The sequence below is a fragment of the Hypanus sabinus genome, chromosome 26 (assembly GCF_030144855.1).
Source record: "Hypanus sabinus isolate sHypSab1 chromosome 26, sHypSab1.hap1, whole genome shotgun sequence".
Classification (NCBI taxonomy): Eukaryota; Metazoa; Chordata; class Chondrichthyes; order Myliobatiformes; family Dasyatidae; genus Hypanus; species Hypanus sabinus.
The window spans coordinates 26901958-26924098 of record NC_082731.1 but is presented as its reverse complement, the minus strand read 5'-3'; the positions used below and the strand labels follow the sequence as shown (position 1 = coordinate 26924098).

At 42.7% G+C, this 22141-nt stretch overlaps 1 long non-coding RNA gene and 1 gene segment (V, D, J or C); one reads left to right on the top strand and one right to left on the bottom strand.

Annotated features, from left to right (window-relative positions):
• LOC132381342 (uncharacterized) overlaps positions 1-22141 on the top strand; it is a 100845-nt gene that overhangs the window by 47148 nt on the left and 31556 nt on the right. The window lies entirely within an intron of this gene.
• On the bottom strand, positions 1921-20427 carry LOC132381340 (immunoglobulin heavy constant gamma 4-like). The segment is given in 4 exon segments: positions 1921-3955; positions 16211-16353; positions 18521-18844; positions 18928-20427. Coding segments are annotated over 4 exon segments (744 nt in total).

Below are 22141 nucleotides of genomic sequence, written 5' to 3'. Positions count from 1 at the left end.
TGTTTGCTGGAGAAATTGTGGAAATCAAAATGCAAATCATTATCATATTTTTTGGGACTACCCTGTTATCAAAAACTATTGGAGGGGGATAGACAATGCGCTACAAGACATCTTTAAATGTGAAATACCCTTAGAGAGTAAGAAATACCACTAAATATGTATGTGTATATATATATAGACCCTGATATATTTTTGATATATACCTCAAGAATGGTTGAAAATAGAAAAATATTTAATGAATATACTATTAGTGGCTGGTAAAAAGACACTTACTAGGAAGTGGTTATCACAGGAGAACTCAACTTTAACTACATGGATGGAAATTACAATGGACATTTACAAAATGGAGATGATAACAGCATCTGTTAATCATAAGCTGGAACAATTTGATTCATACTGGGAAAATGGTTTAACTACATAATGACTCATAGGCCTGATTTTATTCTCACAAATCAATGAATCTGTTCAAAAAAAAAGATCACTCCCTACTTGTACATAGTTTTTTTCCTTTTGCTTGTTTTCTCTTTCTGCTCTTTTCTATAAGCATATCCCTCAGATAAATATTTTGTGGAGATTTGTGATATACTTTATTATATGATATATATGTACAATGTCTGAAACACATCTTATGGAAATGTTTGATGATGAACTTCAATAAAAAAATAAATTATATAAAAAAAGAAAGAGTTGACATAAGATCGAAAGGTACAGAATCTTTGTGGGTTGGGCTAAGAAATTGCAGGGGTAAAAGGACCCGGATGGCAGTTATCTACAGGCCTCCAAATAGCTGCAGTGATGTGGACTACAAATTACAACAGAAAATAGAAAAGGCTTGCCAGAAGGGCAGTGTTATGATAATTGTAGAGGATTTTAACATGCAAGTGGATTAGGGAAAATCAGGTCAGCACTGGATCTCAAGAGACCGAATTTGTAGAATGTCTACAAGATGGCTTTTTAGAACAGCTTGTTGTTGAGCCCACTGGGGGATTGGCTGTACTGGATTGGGTATTGTGTAATGAACCAGAGGTAATGGAAGAGATGGAAGTGAAAGAACCCTTAGGAGGCAGTGATCACAACACAATTCAGTTCACTGTGAAATTTGAGAAAGAAGACGAAATCCGATGTGTCGGTATTTCAGTGGAGTAAAGGAAATTACAGTGGCATGAGAGAGGAACTGGCCAAAGTTGACTGGAAATGGACACTACTGGGAAGGACGGCAGAGCATCAGTGGCTGGAGCTTATGCGAGAAGTGAGGAAGGTGTAAGACGGATATATTCCAAAGAAAAATAAATTTTCGAATGGAAAAAGGATGCAACTGTGGCTGACGAGAAGTCAAAGCCAAAGTAAAAGCGAAGTAGAGGGCAAACAAGGAAGCAAAACGTAGTGGGAAGACAGAGGATTAGGAAGATTTTAACAGCTTACAAAAGGAAACTAAGAAGGTCATTAAGAGAGAAAAGATGAACTATGAAAGGAAGCTAGCAAATAATATCAAAGAGGATACTGAAAGCTTTTTCAAGTATATAAAGAGTAAAAGACAGGTGAGAGTAGATATAGGACCGATAGAAAATGGTGCTGGAGAAATTGTAATGGGAGATAAGGAGATGGTGGACGAACTGAATGAGTATTTTGCATCAGTCTTCACTGAGGAAGACCAGTAATATACCAGACATTCAAGATGTTAGGGAACAGAAATGAGCACAGACACAATTACGACAAAGAAAGTACTCAGGAAGCTGAATAGTCTAAGGGTAAATAAATCTCCTGTACCAGATAGAATGCACCCTCGTGATCCGAAGGAAGTAGCAGTGGAGATTGCGGAGGCATTAGCAATGATCTTTCAAAAGTTGATAGATTCTGGCCTGGTTCCGGAGGACTGGAAGATTGCAAATGTAACTCCACAATTTAAGAAGGGGGCAAGGAAGCAAAAAGGAAATTATAGACTTGTTAGCTTGACATCGGTGGTTGGGACGTTGTTGGAGTCGATTGTCAAAGATGAGGTTACGGAGTAGCTGGAGCCATATGTCAAGATTGGCAGAACTCAGCATGGTTTCCTTAAAGGAAAATCCTGCCTGACAAACCTAGTGCAATTTTTTGAGGAAAGTACAAGTAAGCTAGACAAGGGAGATGTACTGGATGTTGTGTGTTTGGATTTTCAGAAGGCTTTTGACAAGGTGCCGCACATGAGGCTGCCAAACAAGAGCCCATGGAATTACAGGAAAGTTACATACGTGGATAGACTGGTGGTTGATTGGCAGGAAACAGGGAGTGGGAATGCAAGGATCACTTTCTGGTTGGCTGCCGGTTACCAGTGGTGTTCCGCAGGGGTCTGTGTTGGGGCCACTTCTTTTTACGTTGTATATCAACCATTTGGATGATGGAATAGATGGCTTTGTGGCTAAGCTTGCTGATGATACAAAGATAGGTGGAGGGGCCAGTAGTGCTGAGGAAATAGAGAGTCTGCAGAGAGCCTTGGATAGATTGGGGGAATGGGCAAAGAGGTAGCTAATGAATTACAATGTCGGAATGTGTACGGTCATGCACTTTGGTAGAAAAAATAAACGGGCAGACTATGATTTAAATGGGGAGAGAATTCAAAGTTCTGAAATGCAACGGGACATGGGAGTTCTCATGCAGGATACCCTTAAGGTTAACCTCCAGGTTGAGTCGGTGGTGAAGAAGGCGAATGCAATGTTGCCATTCGTTTCTCAAGGAATAGAGTATAGGAGCAGGGATGTGATGTTGAGCCTCTATAAGGCACTGGTAAGACCTCACTTGGAATACTGTGTGCAGTTTTGGGCTCCTTATTTAAGAAAGGATGTGCTGACGTTGGAGAGGTTACAGAGAAGATTCACTAGAATGATTCCGGGAATGAGCGGGTTAACAAATGAGGAACGTTTGACCGCTCTTGGACTGTACTCCTTGGAGTTTAGAAGAATGATGGGGGACCTCATAGAAACATTTCGAATGTTGAAAGACATGGACAGAGTGGATGTGGCAAAGTTGTTCCCCATGGTGGGGGAGTCTATTACGAGAGGACGTGACTTGAGGATTGCAGAGCATCCATTCAGAATGGAGATGCAAAAAAAAGAAAAAAATAGCCAGAGGGTGGTGAATCTGTGGAATTTGTTGCCGCGGGTGGTATCTGAGTAGTCAGGACATCAAAGGTTATGGTGAGAAGGCAGGGGAATGGGACTAAAGGGGAGATTGGATCAGCTCATGATGAAATGGCGGAGCAGACTCGATGGGCCAAATGGCCGACTTCTGCTCCTTTGTCTTATGGTCTTACGGGATGCAAAACCCACTTGTTGTACTTGTAGGCAGGTGAAGTCACTGCAGTGATGAGGGAACTAAGATGGGATGAATGGCTTTCCTCATTTTTATCAACTCCAGACACTTCATTGTCTCATTTTCTTTGTTTTTAATATATACATTTTCAAATCATGAAATAAACTCCAGTGGAATAATGAAAGAAATGGTACAGGCAATGATTTCCATAACGTCTGATTTACAAAATATGACAGAAGAAGACACTGAGCCCACCCTCCACCACAATCAACCCCCCACATCAATTTCTTGCTCCTTAACAATAAAATCCATTTCCTCACCTCCCTCTTCTCCTTCTCTAACAAAACTCCCAACCCCTGTTCCCCATTCACAAGGCTTAATGCTGCCTTCCTCTCCTCTCTTGTATACCACCTCCAGTGTCACATATCCTGCCATTTTCCCAATGTATCATCCACTGCTGTCCCTCTGGCCACCTAACCGGCTCCGTGCCCCCATTTTCCATCTGGCATCCCTGGTGCATCTAGAGGTTTATATTCTGAAATGAGCAGCTGCAGTGCAGTAGCCTCGGATTGTTGAGTGAGTGAGATGGAGATTCCATTTCCAAACATCGCAGCCACATGGGGATTTCTTGTCTGAATGTGGGGCGTGTATCTGCTGGTCACTGCTGAACCTGAAATATAGACAGGAGAGTATGATATTGTGTGTGACAAGGTGCAGTACAGACCTTAACCTGTGTCGAAGGTGAACGAAATAACAGACAGTCTGTCCTCATTGCACGAGATGGAATCCCATGAAGAGATGTCTGTCATTATTCTCCAAGGTCACTCCAAAACAAAAATATGAATACCAGTACAGACCTTTAGGGTGATCCACCGTTGGGCTAATGTTTCAGTTCCTGAGTAAAACCATAAGATAAGGTATAGGAGCAGAATTATGCTATTTGGGCAATGCAGTTCCTGTACCACTTAGACAAATTAGAAGAATGGGCAAAAAGTGGCAGATGAATTACAATCTTGGGAAATGTATGATAATTCATTTTCACAAAAGGAGCAATAGTGCAAACTATTATTGAAATGGGAAGAAGTTCAAACATCAGAGGTGCAAAGTGACTTAGGAGTCCTTGTGTGAGACTCCCAGAAGGTTAATTTACAGGTCGAGTCTGTGGTGAAGAAATCAAATGGAATGTTGGCATTTATTTCAAGGGAAATAGAGTATAAAAGCAAGGAGATAATGTTGAGGCTTCATAAGACACTAATCAGGCTACACTTGGAGTACTGTCATCAGTTTTGAGCCCAATATCTCAGAAAGGATGTGTTTTCATTGGAGAGAGTCCAGAGGAGGTTCATGAGGATGAGTCCAGGAATGAAGGGGTTAACATATGAGAAGCATATGGCAGCTTTGGGCCTGCACTCACTGAAATTTAGAAGAATGTGGGGCAATCTTTTTGAAACCTACTGAATGCTGAAAAGAATAGATAGGATGGATGTGGAGTCGATGTTTCCTCTGGTGGGGGTATCTGGAACAGAAGAGCACAGCCTCAAAATAGAGGTGCAATCTTTTAGAACAAAGGTAAGGAATGATTTTTTAAGCCTGAGAATGCTGAACCTGTGGAATGCTCTGCCACAAACTGCAGTGGAGGCTAAATCGTGGATATATTTAAGGTGGAAGTTAATAGTATCCTAATCGGTCAGGGCATCAAAAAATATGGCGAGAAGGCAGGTGTATGGGGTTGAGTGGAGTCCAGATGATGGAATGGCAGGACAGCATTGATGGGCTGAATGGCCTAATACTGTTCCTGTCTCATGGTCTTGCATCTGATGTGGACTTGCCAGAGAAAAGGTGTTCCCAAATTAATGCTTCTTTGTTCCTGTCTGATGCCCTTGTAAGTTGCCCTGTGTCAATTTAAATCTCTTCCACAAGGACCATTCCTATCCTTGTCGATAGCTATCCTGAAAGTTAACCAGTTGTGGTCACGATTCCCGAACTGTTCACCCATTGAAAGGCCAGTCACCTGGCCAGGCTCATTCCCCAAAACCAGGTACAGTATGGTCCCTCCTTTCACTGGACTGTCACACATTTATTTAAGAAACCTGCTTAACAGATTCAAACCCATCTGACCCCTTACACTCAGAAGCTCCCAGTTTATATTAGGGAAGCTGAAATCCCCCATGACACCAACCCTATTATTATTACACTTCTCCTTGATCTGATTACATATCTGCTCCTCAATGTCCCAGTGGCTATTAGGGGGTCCGTAGTACAATCCCATCAGTGGGATTGCACCCTGCCTATTTGTGTTTCATCCAAATGGACTCAGTTTCTGACCCCTCCATTATGTGTCCTCTGAGTGTAGCTGTGATATTGTCCCTGATAAAGAGTGCAACTCCCCCCACCCTTACCTACTCCTCTATCTTTTCTAAAACTCCAAAAACCTGGCACATTAATCACCCATTCCTGCCTGCCGCTCTGTCAACTAAGTTTCAGTAATGGCTACAACACTGTAGTTTCATGTTCTGATCCATCACCCTTACCCATAATACTCCCTGTGTTAAAATATACACACCTCAAACTATCCGACCCATCCTACCTGTCATTTCAATTTTGCCTTTCAATACCTTCTCTGACTTCTAACTTCTGGTCAGATCCATTCCCTGCTGACCTGGGACTCTGGTTCTCAGCCCCCTACAAAACTAGTTTAAACTCTCCCAGGTAGCATCAGTAAATCTCACAGCCAGGATATTGGCTCCTCTCCAGTTCAAGTGCAAACCAACCCAATCTATCTGCATATTGAAATTCCCGATGACTCTTTTAACACTACACTGTTGACATGCATTTTCTATCTCTCATTGTAATTTGTAGACCACATCTTTGCTACTGCTCGGAGGTCTGTAATTAACTCCCATCAAGGACTTTACCCTTACTGTTTCTTAGCTCTACCCAGAACAATTCTACACCTTCCAATCCTTTGTCACTTCTTTCTAATGATTTGATTTAATTTTTTTCCCAACACAGCTGCACCATGTCCTCTGCCTATCTCCCTGTCCTTCCAGTACAATGTGTATCCTTGGGCGTCACCCCAAGGTTCATCACCCTTTTCGATTTTGTCCCACTTTTACATTTCAAATTATCCCATTGACTGCAGTTTTGCCCTATCATCAGCCTTTGCTTGCTAGCAGACTCACTACACATTGCCTCTGTTGTTAAACCAATGAGAGAATATTATTACTATCATGATAAATGATATATTTTCCAATAGAAATAGTAGTATTGGAATATCATTATTTCTAGATGATGGAGCTATGTGCAAAAGGGGGTGGGAAGGTGGAATTTATAACATGGAAACTTCAAGACTTATAGGTTAAGGTGGAAGAATGGGTATGAAAATGGGAATTCAGATTTTCAGCAGAGAAATCCAAAATAATGCTTTTCACTAGGAAGAATACAGAATAACACTTGAAACTAAAATTTTATGGTATTGAATTAGAAACTGTGGATACCTTTAAATTTTTAGGAATTTGATTTGATAAAATACTCACATGGTCAACACATATTAAATAAATAATAACCAAAAATAAGAAAGTGCTAAATGTTATGAGGTGTTTAACAGGAAAGGAATGGGGAGCTGATAGGAAACCCTTGAAAACAATATATATAGGATTATTAAGATCAATACTGGACTATGGAAGTATGGTATATGGATCAGCATCACACTGTGTGCTCAATAAACTGGATATAATTCAAAGTCAAGCCTTAAGGTTAATCAATGGGGTAATAAGGACACCAGTGGTGGCAATGCAGGTGGAGTTGGGAGAGACACCTCTGGAACTGAGAAGAACAGCTTGAGTTAACATATTGGGTAAACCTACAAGGACCTGGAGAACATCATCCAAGCAAACAGCTATTAGATCGATGCTGGGAAAAGTATAGAAAGAAATTCTGAAGTTTTACATGGACTATTGAAAGAAAAGCATAAAGGACAAGATTTAGTAATAAGGCAGTGAGTGATACAGTGTCTTTTCCTAGGCTGCCTCCATGACTGTGTGAAGTAGCAGAGATGGATCTTAAAGTATTCAAAGAGACAGAAAAACAGAGAAGTGATTTTAAATCAAGATATAGTTGAATCTTATGTAAATAATGAACATTATGTATGTTTACAAATGCAAACAAATGCTTCAAGAATGGCAATAGTAGATTTGGGGGAGGATTGGTAGTGCCTGATTTTAATATGAAAAAGCAAGTGAGGATAAATGATGATTTCTCAGTGTATGCAGGGGAAATGACAGCTGGACTATTTGCTTTGCAGTAGGTGGAGGAAGTAAGCCCGATGAGATTTGTAATATTGTCTGATTCAAGGACAACAATCAGGAGTCGAAAAGATTTAAATTCAGAGGTAAAACGAGACATTGTAAGTAAGATAATACAGACATTATTTAGACTATATAATAATATCCTGAAAGAAATGGGATAGTTGAGGAATACAGGAAAGACCAGGAGGCAGGAGGTGATAACATCAAGATTGAGATTTGGGCACACAGAGTTAAAGTACATTGTTTTCATGAAGAAACATAATAATGGGAGTTGTGAATATTGCAATCAACAAGATATAATCAGGAGAGGGGTTAGTTGATCTTAGAGTTTCCACAGAATGAAATTCAATTTAAAATCAATAGCATTTTGCAGAAAGGATTGCAGGATTATTGCTTTAAATATATAGTACAGTTCCTTAAGAACACAGGACTTTTTATAAATTTGACACAAATATCAATATGGGATCAAATTTAAAAATGTGTGTCATGATATGTTGACCCTGTAGTGGCGATAATGCACCTTAAAGTTTTTTGCCAACTGCCATAAAAACCTCAGAACATTATCGACTATTGAAAGGCTCAGTTCGGGTTGATGTGGAGGGGATGTTTGCGAGAGTGTCAGGATGTATGTATACACAGGCCTTTCCCGCTATAGGCTGTTTGCCAAGGGAAGACAGAGAAGGGAAACACCAGAGAAAAAGTCAGGCAGACACAGTACACCAGACCTCCCACCGACCTGTTTCTATTCCTGCCACCATTAGTTAAAAAGGCCCGTCTTACACCTGGTTAGAGAAACATGCGGACCATCTATTGTTTGGAGGTCTGCATGTTCCCAGCCTCCCTTTTATCCCCGTTGGTCTGTGCGCAGATCCGACATGCAACTTGCCCTTGACCTACCAGTGGTCACATTTTTTAAAGTGGTGGCGGGGGTTGAATTGCATGAAAATTTTTCAGAAAGGTTCATTTCCTCACCACAGACTCATCCTGCAAGTTAACCATCAGGGAATCCTGCACAAGGATTCGCAAATCCCTTTGCCCCTCAGCATTTTGTATTTTATGTCCATTTAGAAAAGAGTCAACTGTTTCATTTCTTCTCCCAAAGAGCACGACCATACTCTTCCCAACATTGTATTCCATCTGCCTCATCTTTGCCCATTCTCCTAATCTATTTAACTGTTTCTGTATCACCTGTACTTCCTCAAAACTACCTGCCCCTCGACCTATCTTCGTATCGTCTGCAAACTTTCCAACAAAGCCATTAAGTCCAACATCCAAATCACTGACATATAATGTGAAAAGATATAATCTTTCTGAATGTTGTGGTGTGCACTGTCTGGTCCATGTGACTTATCTATGTTCAGACCTTTCAATTTCTCAAGAATCTACTCTGTAGTCATGGTAGCTTCACACACTTCATGACCCCAACACCTGGAACTTCTACCAGACTGCTAGTGTCTTCCTCACTGATGCAAGATATTTATTCAGTGTGTCCACCATTTTCTTGTCCCCCATTATTAACCTTCCAGCATTGTTTTCCAGTGTGGTCCGATACCCACTCTCACCTCTCTTTTACACTTTATGTATCTGAAGCAACATTTGATGTTCTCTTTAATATTGTTGGGTACCTAACTTTAGTATTCCATCTTACTCTTCTTACTGACTTTTTTAGTTGCCTTCCGTTGGTTTTAAATGCTTACTAATGCTCTAACTTCTCAACAATGCGAGCTCAATTATATGCCCTTTCTTTTGCTGTTATGTTGTCTTGACTTCCCTTGTTCACCATGGTTGTGTCATCTTGCCTTTTGAACACTTCTTCCTCCTTAAATCCCTGTCTGAATCCTCAAGCAACAGCAGTGAGGCATTACAGAGATTATTTCCATCTTGGAAATAGGCTTCAGGGTTCAGTGGAAAGGAGTCTTTTCCCTTCCTTTCGACCTGGTGGCTGGATTCCATAAGCATGGCTGCAAGTTCCCCAGACTGTTCAGATATTTGCTTGGTCCTCTCCTGAGCTAGAGGACCCGACCAGATAGTGTTGGGACTCACAGAGTATCGACTAGAAACGGCTTGTTCAACCTTGAGGGCAGGTATTGTTCTCTAGAAGGTCTCAGGTCAACTCACACTGAAGGCTGCCCCCTTATTGGTTGTTGGTCACGGGAGAGTCTGAGTCTCAGAACACCATGGTACAAACAAACCCTCTTATGATGACTGCAGCAAGCAATACTTCTCCCCTCCCTCCAGTCAACAGCCTGGGACATTCAGTCCACCAGTGACATACTTCCCCACAGTAAAAGCAGTGACCTTGACTCCGACACCGGGACCTATCATCAGCAGAGAGCCCAGTACAACCAACCTGCATGGGTTCGACTGGATCTTGAGTAGCTAACGGGCTGTTTATGGTCTGAAGCTGCGATGCATAGGGACTGGCATTCAACCTGCTCAGTTTGATTTCCCGAAGTGGTCCCATTTTCGCTCTGCCAGACGATTATTGAGATGGATGAACTGATCACTCAAAGTCTCTAAGATCTTAGCTAGCTCTGCCAAGTCGAGGCGTCCTTCCGTTCATCTGTGGTGGTAGAATATGGCCACGGTGCTCCTATTCCAACCACTCTTCTGGGCCAAGGTCCAAAATTCGATTGCATTGTCGGCTGTGGACCATAACCCTGTTGAATCTTCATCAGGTGGTCCAAGGCTCGCTGGCTCCGGTGAAGTGATTAAACACCTTCCTCATGGCAGCCAGGAATTCCCCTGAATCCGAGCAGATCTCTGACCGGCGTTCCCAATGCGCAGTGGCCCAAGCCAGGGCTCTTCCAGACCGGAGAGAGATAATGAGGGCCATCTTTCCTCGCTCTGAACGGAACTGGGACCGCTGTAGTTCAAACATGAATGAGCATCGGGTGAAGAGCCACGGCAGGAACCCAAGTCACTGACGAATCTCTCTGGGGTTGAATGATGTGCTAGCTCCATACAAGCACGAACTGGCTGTCCTGAGCGACTTTGGATTCCTCCTTGCAAAAGTTGTTGAACGGCTACCTGGAGTTCGTGAATCTCTAGGACTTGTCTGGAAATCCTCGTCACCACAGTGCCTGAAAGATTTTGATATCCCACTGGGTCCATGTTGGCTCAATTATAATGTGACAGGAGTCCTTGATGAGGATTGTTTGGAGCCAATTGCCGGGGTAAATAAAACAAGGTTCTAAACGTGGTATCAAACTAGATCTGAGCACAAAACAAATGCTGAATGATATCACCAGTTGGCTCATGATTGAGCACCAAACCTCTGTTCAACTGTTCCTTAAGTACTCAGTTTTTGGTGCCCATACACGATTATCAATTAGCAGGGCCATCCTGAACGCTTAAAGGGGCCGTGCCAGATATCCATACTCTCGGAAGCTGGTGCAGTTGGGAGTGTCTTGCCACAAAGACTTCTGGCTGTTCACACTTGCCGTTGAGAATACCATGGACATGATCTGTGACATCCCTGTTCCTGGCAGCAGGGATGCAACATACCATCTGTGTTTCTGTATTGAGCCCACAGAACCTTGTCTCTGTTCTTCTGATGAAGGAATCTCCTATCCTCACTTCATTCCCCAAAACCTCTCTCCTCTTCTGAGCCACATCACCAGACCCAGTGCCAGAAGCCCCTCATTCTGGATCTCCCGGGTAGGTTGTTTCCTCTCCATTGTATCTAAAGTTAAATACTTATTATTGAGCGGAACAGCCACAGGTGTTCTCTGCACTGGTTGTGCATTTGCCCTCCTTTTCCTGACATTCACCCAGTTACCTATCTTCTGCAACCTTGGGGTAACTACCTCCCTGTAGCTCGTGTCTATCACCTCATCATTCTCCCATATGAGTCAAAGCTCATCGAGCTGCAGCTCCAGTTCCTTAATAAATTCTCTCAATTGCTGCAGCTCAATGCACCTGGCAGATGTGTTCACCTGGGAGACTGGAGTCTACCACATCCCACACAGATAGCAAAACACTGCCCCGGAGCCATTCTCACTAAATTACCATGACCTAATAGATGAGAAATGAACAGACGGGAACAGAAAGAGAGAGAATCCTTATGGTCTTATGGAAGGTGGAGCAGGGATGAAATGGAGGAAATTCATGAGACATAATGTACCAGAAACAGAGCCTTGTTGACTAATCCTAATCAACTCCAGTTTATTGAAATAACTCTTAACCCTCAGAACTCCTCCGTTAAGACCATAAGATATAGCAGTAGAATTAGGCCAATTTGGCGCATCAAGTCTGATTCACTATTTCATCATGGCTGATCCATTTTCCCTCTCAAGTCAAGTCACTTTCATTATCATTTCGACCATAATTGCTGGTACTTCATAGTAAAAATGAGACAACGTTTTTCAGGACCATGGTGTTACATGACACAGTACAAAAACTAGACTGAACTACTTAAAAAGCAACACAGAAAAAAACTACACTAGACTAGAGACCTACCCAGGACTGCATAAAGTGCACAAAACAGTGCAGACATTACATTAAATAATAAACAAGACAATAGGGCAGTAAGGTGTCATTCCAGGCACTGAGTATTGAGGAGTCTGATAGCTTGGTGGAAGAAACTGTTACATAGTCTGGTTGTGAGAGCCCGAACGTTTTGGTGCCTTTTTCCCAGACGGCAGGAGGGAGAAGAGTTTGTATGAGGGGTGCATGGGGTCCTTCGTAATGCTGTTTGCATTGCGGATGCAGCGTGTAGTGTAAATGTCCGTAATGGTGGGAAGAGAGACCCCGATGATCTCAGCTGAACTCACTATCTGCTGTAGGGTCTTAAGATCTGAGATGGTGCAATTTCCAAATCAGGCAGTGATGCAGCTGCTCCGGATACTCTCAATACAACCCCTGCAGAATGTGATTAGGATGGTGGGTGGGAGATGAACTTTCCTCAGCCGTCACAGAATGTAGAGATGCTACTGGGCTTTCTTTGCTACGGAGCTGGTGTTGAGGGACCAGGTGAGATCCTCTGCCAGGTCAACACCAAGAAATTTGGTATTCTTAATGATCTCTACAGAGGAGCCATTGATATTCAGTGGGGAGTGGTCACTCCGTGCCCTCATGAAGTCAACAACCATCTCTTTTGTTTAGTTGACATTCATAGAAAGGTTGTTGGCTTTGCACCAGTCCATTAGCCGTGGCACCTCCTCTCTGTAAGCTGTCTTGTCGTTTTGCTGATGAGACCCACCAACCCCAATCTCCTGGCTTCTCACTGTACCACTTCATGCCCTGACTAATCAAGAATCTATCAACCTCTGCCTTGAATATACCTAAAGAATTTGCCTCCACAGCCACATGTGACAGCGAATTCCACAGGTTCATCACTCTGTGCTGAAAAAAAAATTTGTTCTGATCTCCTTTCTAAAAAAGGCCCCTCAATTTTGATGCTGTGTTTTCTGGTCATAGACTCTTCCACCATAAGAAGCTTCCTCAACTCTGCCTGCCCCTCCACCTACCTTTGTATCATTTGCAAACCTGTCACAAAAGCAATCAATTCCATTATCCAAATTATTGTTATTTTACATGAAAAGATTAGGTCGAATATAGTCACCGGTCACTGGCAGCTAACCAGAAAAGGCTCCCTGTATTCCTAATCATTGCCTCCTGCCAATCAACCAGGGTTCTAACCACCCCTGTATCTTTCAAGTAGTACCATGGGTTCTAAGGCAACACCACAAAATGCTGGTTGAGCTCAGCAGGCCTGGCAGCATCTGTGTAAAAGAGTCAAAAGTCCATATTTCAGACTGATGAAGGAACTTGGCCTGAAACATCATTTATTTATTCTTTTCCATAGATACTGCCTGGCATCATCTGGCCTGTAGAATATTTCTTCTTTAGCATGCATTTATTTTATGCATTTCAATTTGCTCCCAGAATCTCCAGCTATTGCTTTTCTGCCATCATCCCTGCTAGTGTCCCCTTCCAATCAATTTTGGCCAGCTGCTCTCAATGCCTCTGAAGTTTCCTTTACTCCACAGTAATACTGATAAATATGACTTTCGCTCACCTTCTCAAAATAACTGCAGAGTGAATTATGTCATATTATGATCACTGCCTCCTAAAGGTTCCTTTACTTTAACTCCGGTTCATTAATTGCCTAGTGGGCTCAATCACCAGCTGCTCTAAAAAAACAAAAATTCCTTTGCTTGGGATCTGGCACCAAAATGATTTTGGACAGCACAGGCCATTCAGTTCACAGTATTGTGCTGAACTAGCTATAAAGCAAATCAAAATCATCCAGACATCAATCCCATCTACTTACAACATGTCCACAGCCCTCCTACTTCCTTACAACAATTGGGAAAGAGATAGTTTCTTTATCTATGCCTCTCATAATCTTGTAAACCTCAATCAGATCCCCCTTTAGCTCTGATGCTCCAGAGAAAACAAACTTAGTTTATCCAGCCTCTCATAATAGCACATGCCCTTTAAACCAGGCAACATCTTTGTTAACTTCTTCTGCAGCCTCTCCAAAGCCTCAGCATATTTCTTACAGTGGGGCAACCAGAACTCTGCACAATGCTCCAGATTTGATAGAACCAGAGTTCCATAAAGTTGCAACATAACCTCCTGACCTTTGAACTCAATGCTGCAACTAATAAAAGCAAGCCTTCCGTAAACCTTGTTCACCCTCTTATTGACCTGTGCAGTCACTTTCAAGGAGTCTGAACTTGGATTCCAAGATCTCTCTGCTCAGCAGTACTGTTGCTTAAAGGTGTATCCTTTTTCCCTTCATAAATAGAGGTACAACATTTGTGCTGAGGACTTATGCATCTTAATCCTTTTTCGGGTACCCAATACTTCCTCCAACTTTACCTCGAAATGCCCGAATTTATTTATACACTCAGCACTGATCTCTTGGTTCCTCCGCATCCTTTTCCTTTGTAAATAATGAAGCAAAGTACTCATTAAGTACCTCACTCCCATTCTCTGCATCCAAGCAGATATTTCCCCCTTTATCTTTGAATGCTCCCACCCTCTCCTGAGTTATCCTCTCACCATTGACATATGTATAGAATGCCTTGGGATTCACCTTACTCCAACTTACCATGACTTTTCATGGCCCCTCATGGCTTTTCTAATTCCCTTTAGTTCCTTTCTGGTTTCTTTATACTGCTCACGTGCTTTGTTTGATTTGACCTTCTGAAACTTTACATAATTTATCTTTTTCTTCTTGACTAAATTCATCACCTCTCTGAACACCCAGGGTTCTCATATCTTTCCATCCCCAGCCTTCCTTCTGACAGGAACATACTTTTCCTTTACTGTGTGCAATTGCTCTTTAAACACCCTCCACATGTCTGATGTGGACTTGCCAGAGAAAAGGTGTTTCCAATTAACACTTCTTAGTTCCTGCTGAATGTCCTTGTAAGTTGCCCTATGCCAATTTAAAATTGTTCCACAAGGATAATACCTATTTTTGTCGATAGTTATCCTAAAAGTTAACGAGTTGGCACTCTTCCGTTACCGTTCACCCACTGAAAGGTCAGTCACCTGGCCAGGCTCATTCTGCAGTGCCAGGAGCAGTGTTGCCCCTCCTTTCATTGGACCGTAAACATAGTGATTTGAGAAACATGCCTGGATGTACTTAACAAATTCAGCCCTATCAGAATCCCTTAAACTCTCCCATGTAGCATCAGCAAATCTTGAAACCAGGATAATAGTTCCCCTGCAGTTCCTGTGCAATCCATCCCAATCGACTTGCTCATTGAAATTCCCGATGATTATCTTAACATTGCATTTTTGACAAGCATTTTCTGCCTTCCGTTGTATTTTGTAGACCACATATTTGCTATACTGTTTGCAGGTCTGTTTATAAATCCAATCAGAGTCTTTCACACTTGCAAATTCTTAGCTCTACCTAGAATGATTCTACACCATTTGATAATATGTCATCTCTTTCTAATGATCTTAATTAATTTTTAACCAACACAGCCACACCACACCTTCTGCCTACCTTCTCGTCCATGTGATACAATGGGTATCCTTAGACATCAAGCTCCCAGCTATAATCTTCTTTCAGCCACAATTCAGTAATGCCCACAAGGTCATACATGCCAATCTGTAGCTGTGCTACAAGTTCATCTAGCTTATTCTGTATACTATGTGCATTCAAATATAACACCTTCAGTCCTGTATTAATCACAGTTTAAAATTTTGTCCCCCTTTTACATTGCAACTCATCCAACTGCAATTATACCCGAACATCAGCTTCTTACCTAGCAGTCTCACTACACCCTACCTCTGTTTGTAAACCAACAATTTGATCCTCAACCCTTTCACTTCATTTCCCATCCCTCTGCCATATTTGTTTAAACCCTTCTGAACAGCTCCAACAAACCGGTCTGCAAATCTATTTGTCCCCCATGGAGTCAGGTGTAACATGTCCCTTTTGTACAGGTCATAACTTCTGCTTATCAAGGCCCAGAGGCTCGGAGTAAAGAGGAAAGGTGTAAAGTCCCATGGGTTGCGAGGGGCCTCAGACTGCATTGTCTGTTGATTGTGCTGTCGTTGGGGTTGCAGTGTCAGAGAATGCAATGTGTCGAGATAGGGAAGGTGAAAGTTTGGGTTTCATGGGATTCCTCCGTTTGTCAATTAGTTACCTTGACAACAGTGACAAAGGTGCTGTAGAGGAAACTGATGATGAACAGAATGGCAAAGGCAGCAACTGTAGGCACATTGTCATCTCCATCCACGTGTCCCTGTTCTTCCTTCCCCTCCTCTCCTGTCAAGTCTGTGCAGATTTCTGAAAGAATTGAGAAAGTGAGAGAGTTAGTTTCTTGTCAATGTTTCATGAAGATCAAAATGGCAATAAACTTGAGTAAACTTGATGACTTGAGTCATGTTTCCTCACAGCATGTCGCTTGTAACCTGGGAGCCCCTGGACAGAATGAAATGAAGTAGTTTCTCCGAATCGACTATTTTCACTCTGCTAAAAATATGAACAAGAGCTTCACATAGCATTCATTAACCATCATCCCAACTTATAATTTCCACTGGGGAGTGCATGTATGTTCAGCAGTCCCTCCAAGACAGTTTGTTCAAAGACCTGGAGTTGGTTATTCATTTCATCGATTATCATCCCTGCAGTTAAAGCCTTTCAGACTGCTGACAGATCTGCCAGCCTTGAGTGAGTGGCAAAGTTGTTCATGGGTGTTTCTGCCCAATATCGCAACCATGAATAAATCTAGTGAACAGTGTCAGCACTCAACACATTGCTGCAGGTCCCAGGTAATCACTAGCTACATATTGTCCCTTCTTTCTGCAACTCTCCACTTTCTGAATGAGTTCACCAAATGCCTTCACAAAGTTGATAAAATACCTTCTCTGTCAATTAACTTTGTATATTTGAAACTGTGGACCAAATGTTCTATCAGTTCAACTGTAGAACTTCAGAATGTTCTATCATTTTCACAGTGGAAACTACAATACACATATACCTATATTTACTTGAATGTCTGTTTATCTGCTTATACAGTGAAGAACAGAACCAACCAGGCAACACTTCCCACCCCTCATGTTTAAGTCACACATTGTATCCCAAAATACCGGCACAGAACACTGGCAGCCGAATGCTTTCCATATCTTCTTTATTGAACTTTGATTACACAAACACAGGCTGACATTTAACCTCTCAAGTAGTCTACACAAGTTTCCAACAGGATCAGACCTGACACTGGCAATTTAAATCAAACTGCAGGATCTCAGAAATGTTGGTAATTTATTTTGATGTATTTAATCATGAAATACATATTTCCATTTTGAGCTAATGAGAAAGGACTTGCAGGTAGTCTTGCTTGTTTCAATGATGTGAACCACACTGTTGTAGGATCAACCATCAATTGAAGGTTGACAATTGAAGCTGTCAGCCACTCTGTCCATGGGAATCTCTGTTGCAGAGAACCCAGTGACCCAACTTCTTTCCATCTCATCTGGTGGAGAAGGGTAACTTTAGAGTGTAACTTTTGGGATTTTTTTAATATATGATGTTTACCGGAAATATTCTGCTCTTCCACCATCCAGGCCAATGTTTAGACCACTAGTGATCTCTCTGCATCTAAAATGAAAAGGTTTTTACTTTTGGAAACAGAAGGGAAATTGCGGAAAGTGTTCAGCAGGTTAGAGAACATTTAAGGACAGAGAAATGGATAATGTTGCGATAGCATCACAAGTGTACTCTGTACCATTGCTTCAGCACTAGTTCTGTGCATCTCTCTGGTTAACTGGAACTCAGCAACTGTCTGGTGTCCAGTTACATTCCACAATGCCTGCTCCAGTGGAACTCAGTTCCTCCAATTCTGCTGACAGATAGACTTGCCTCACGTTTCCGAGACGCTGGTGTGCAAACATTGATCCTGCAATTATTATTTCATCATTCCCTCACTGACAAGGCCGGCATTCCTTGCTCTGCTCCAGCCGACCAATCACAGAGTAGTGAAGAGTTTGGTGTGGGACTGATGGATATGTGTAAAGTGGGTAGGAAGATCACTGTACTTCACCAAAGAACATCAGGGAAAAAGTTTGCAATCTCAAACTAGAATCTGGCACAGTCACCTCTGGTTGTGTGTTCACGCCATTGTCCTGAGGCTCGGGAACAGACTGTTGGTCATTAATCCTGGTACTAGTACTGAATGAGTGCAGCACTCTCACACATCTGTCTCAGATGCGACAGAGGGACCCAGATGGGCACTTACTGATGGACAGACAGACCTTGTGTTGGTAGTTTGGAAGTGAGTCACGTTTTAAAAGCATCGGATGAACTCTGATTCTTTCCCACTCTCTGCCTCTGCATTATTAATCCACTCACATAACTACAACAATGCCACACTTGCCGTTACCTATTGACCTTGCTTGGCCCTGGGTTGTGGCTGTGGCAGAGGATGTCAACAGTGGAGTGAATCTCAGAATCATACCTTGAATGTTTTTCACATCCTGCCTGACGCTGGTGTTGGAGGGGGGATGAGACACTGTGCATCTGAAAACTGAGCCGTCCTTCCACTCCTCTGTGCGCACGGTCAGGATGTAGCTGACAATGAAAGTCCCCGCCTGTTCCAGAGCAGCTGGTCTCACACTGATGTTGGAAGAGATCAGAGAGTCCCCTTTCTCCCAGATGATGGTTATTTGGTTTGGGTAGAATCCAGAGGCAACACACTCGAGGGTGACCGTGTTCCCACTCTTGGTCTCTCCCTCTGGTGGTGGCAGCAGTCTGACTTTGGGACCTTTTGTCTCCACTGGAACTGATGGGCAAACAATGGAAATGTCAAACATTTTTACTGAGGTAACCAATGTTGTCCATTTTAATCGCTGACCTCTTGCCCACCTTTGGTACTTTTTGTCCGTGCTGATACTGGTGAGGTTGAAGAAGGTTGTTGGGCAGAGCAAGTGTACTCCACCCCACTGGCCCACTCCTCCACACTGAGCTGGAGTTGGCTGATCACTGTGCCTCGGGTTCTTTCCTCTCTCAGTTTTTTGGTCATGTTTGCTTTGATTTTCTCCCCCTCATTCACCTGCCAGTCGATTTGGACCTGGCTCAGATCAGCACCCATAATCATACACACCAGAGTAGCGGTCTGGTTGATCCACATCTCTTCAATGGAGGGATTTTGGATAAAGACAGACAACTCTGTAGATGAGAAATAGAAAATTTACAAACTGGACAATATCTGCTGTCAGCTGGCTTGACAACTTCAGCTCAGACTTATCCTGAAGCTCAATTTGTACAGAATTGTACATTGGAATGAAATCAGGTTTGTTTGCAGAGTGGGTTGCTCATCTCTGCTTACAACCTTTGACTGAGAAAACAAAATCAAACATCAAGGAGCTTATTTCCTCGGGACCTTTTCAGGTCACAACAGGGACTGCAGGACAGTTGGCCAGCTACGTGACAGTTAGCTGCTGGAATGCCAATGAAATATGCTATTGGAGCTGTGAATTGCAATGAGAGATGCAGTTTCTCATCAGAGACAACATTTCCTGCAATCTTCCTTCTCGGCGCATGTGAGAGTCTGTAGATCCATTTGTGACAGTGACCTGAATCAAAGAGCTGCCTCATATCTGTTCAGACTGAGCCTGAGATTCCTCCAGATTGAAAATTCTGATGCTGACTTTCAGATCTCCCATGAAAAATCTCTCCTTTCATCTCTGTAACCTGTCTGCTGCAGTCAATGATCTCGCTTTGTTACAGTTGTCCTGTTCACTTCATCTATTTCCATCTCTACACTTTAAACCTCTCTGCCATTCTATTTTCTGTGGAGACTGTTTTTCATTTGCTGGACACTAATAGACATGGTTTTGTGTCCCATCATCCACATCATTAGTAATATCAGTGAATAGTTGCAGGGCCAACAAAGATCACTGCAGAACACTGCTCATGATTAAATGCTGCTGGATTCAGTCTGCTGATACGTGACACAGTGATAATGGAGTTGTTGATGAATGACTGTAAACAATTTCAGTCCATTAGTGTACAGCAGATCCTGGCATGATGTGGGGGCAGCCACCTCAGGTCAGCATTGTGTAGTCACTGGAAGAGCTGAGCACCATGGTCAGTAAACATGAAATAGCACACCTGGATTCAAACCAGGACATCTCGAGGAAGTCTCTGAACAATATCCACTAACATATCACCTGTGGAAACAGAGGAGCCAACACTTAACCACTGTTATACCACCATCAACAATGGTTACCGTGTCAGCCCATGGGCACACTTTGGTAAGCGTGATCAACTGACTGTACTTCAACTCCAGGCAAATAGGCAGAGACTAAAGACCACAGTGATGGTAGTGAGGACCAAGAAGATATCGTCAAGGAAGGCAGAATTATGCTTACTGGACTTTTGATTTGGTGAACTGGGCAATATACAGAGACTTATTTTCAAATCGGAATGAGTATGCCACAGTGATCACCAACTTCATCAAGACCTGTGTGGATGAGCGTGTCCTTTCGAGAACATACCCAAAGAAAAAGTCGTGGATGGACCAGGAGATTTTTAGTCTGCTGAGGGCTCGATCTGTGGCAGTCTAGGCTGGTGATCCTGCATTAGACAAGAAGCCCTGTGAGCTGCCCGTTGCTGTGTGGCTCGCTGTGACAGGCGGGTCAGCCTCTCTGCCTCGTGTGGTGTCCCTCTCTGCTCTTTTGATGAATGTCGGTGATATCGGAGATGGTATTATAGTTCTGTGTTTATGGATTGGACTATTGTGTTTATGGACTGTGGACATTTTCAGACTTATCATTTTACATTCTGTGTTTTTTATCGCCCATTCCTTTTCCGTTTGTTGTACGAGGGCAAGCTGTTTGGGGGTTGGTGTTCTGTTAGTTGTTTGTGCAGGGGAGGAGTTGTTTTTTTGAGGGTTATGTTCCTGCTCCATTTTGTGAAGGGAGAGAGGGATATTGGGGTGAGGGATTGATTATTGGGATGTTGTTTTTGTTGGTCATGGAGGGGAAAGGGTGTGTTTGATGTTTCTGTCTGAACAACTTTCATATTCTTTCTTGTTTTAGTGGCTATCTGGAGAAGACAAATTTCAAGTTTTATGTGGATACAGGCTTTGATAATAAATGAACCTTTGAACAATTCCAATTGAGCTTAGAGAAGGAATCAGATCCCCTTCAGTTCTGGCAAAGTTTTCAGGCCATTATTTCCTACAAGGTGAAACCCAACAACATGAATGGCAGTGACGCTTCATTCCCAGATGAGCTCAATGCCATGTAAGCACACTTTGAAAGGGAGAATAAAACTACATGTGGGCAAATCCCAGCAGTGTCTGGTGACCCTGTCATCTCTGACTTGGCCACCAACGGCAAAACAGCTATCAAGAGGGTGAACCCTCATAAGGAATCAGGCCCTGATGGTGTACCTCGTAGGGAATTGAAAACCTGTGCCAGCCAACTATTGGGAGTGTTCAAGGACATCTTCAATATCTCACTGCTGCAGTCAGAGGTTCCACCTGTTTCAAAAGAGTGAGAATCATACCAGTGCCCAAGAAGAGCAGGGTAGCTGCCTCATTGACTATTGCACAGTTGCACCCACATCTACTTTAATGAAATGCTTTGAGTAATGGCCAGAAACAACTCCTGCCTAAGAAAGGACCTGGACCCACTGCAATTTGCCTATTGCCAGAATAGGTCTATAGCAGATGGAATCTCACTGGCTTTCCAGTGGCTAGACCTTGGATCACCTGGACAGTAACAATACCTGCTGTATGTCAGGATGTTGTTTTCTGAATACAGCTCAGCATTCAACTCAATCATACCCTCAGTTCTAATCAACAAACTCCAAAACCTGGGCCTCGAGACCTCTTCTCCACAACTGGATCCTTGACATCCTCACTGGTAGACCACAGGAGCATCTTCTCCTCACTGACAATCAACACTAGTGAACCTCAGGGATGTGTGCTTAACCGACTGTTCTACTCTCTCTGCACACACGACTGTGTGGCTAGGTACAGCTCAAGTGGCATTTATAAATTTGCTGATGAACTGTTGTGGGCAGAATTTCAGGGTGATGAGGAGGCACACAAGAGCAGGATAGATCAGCT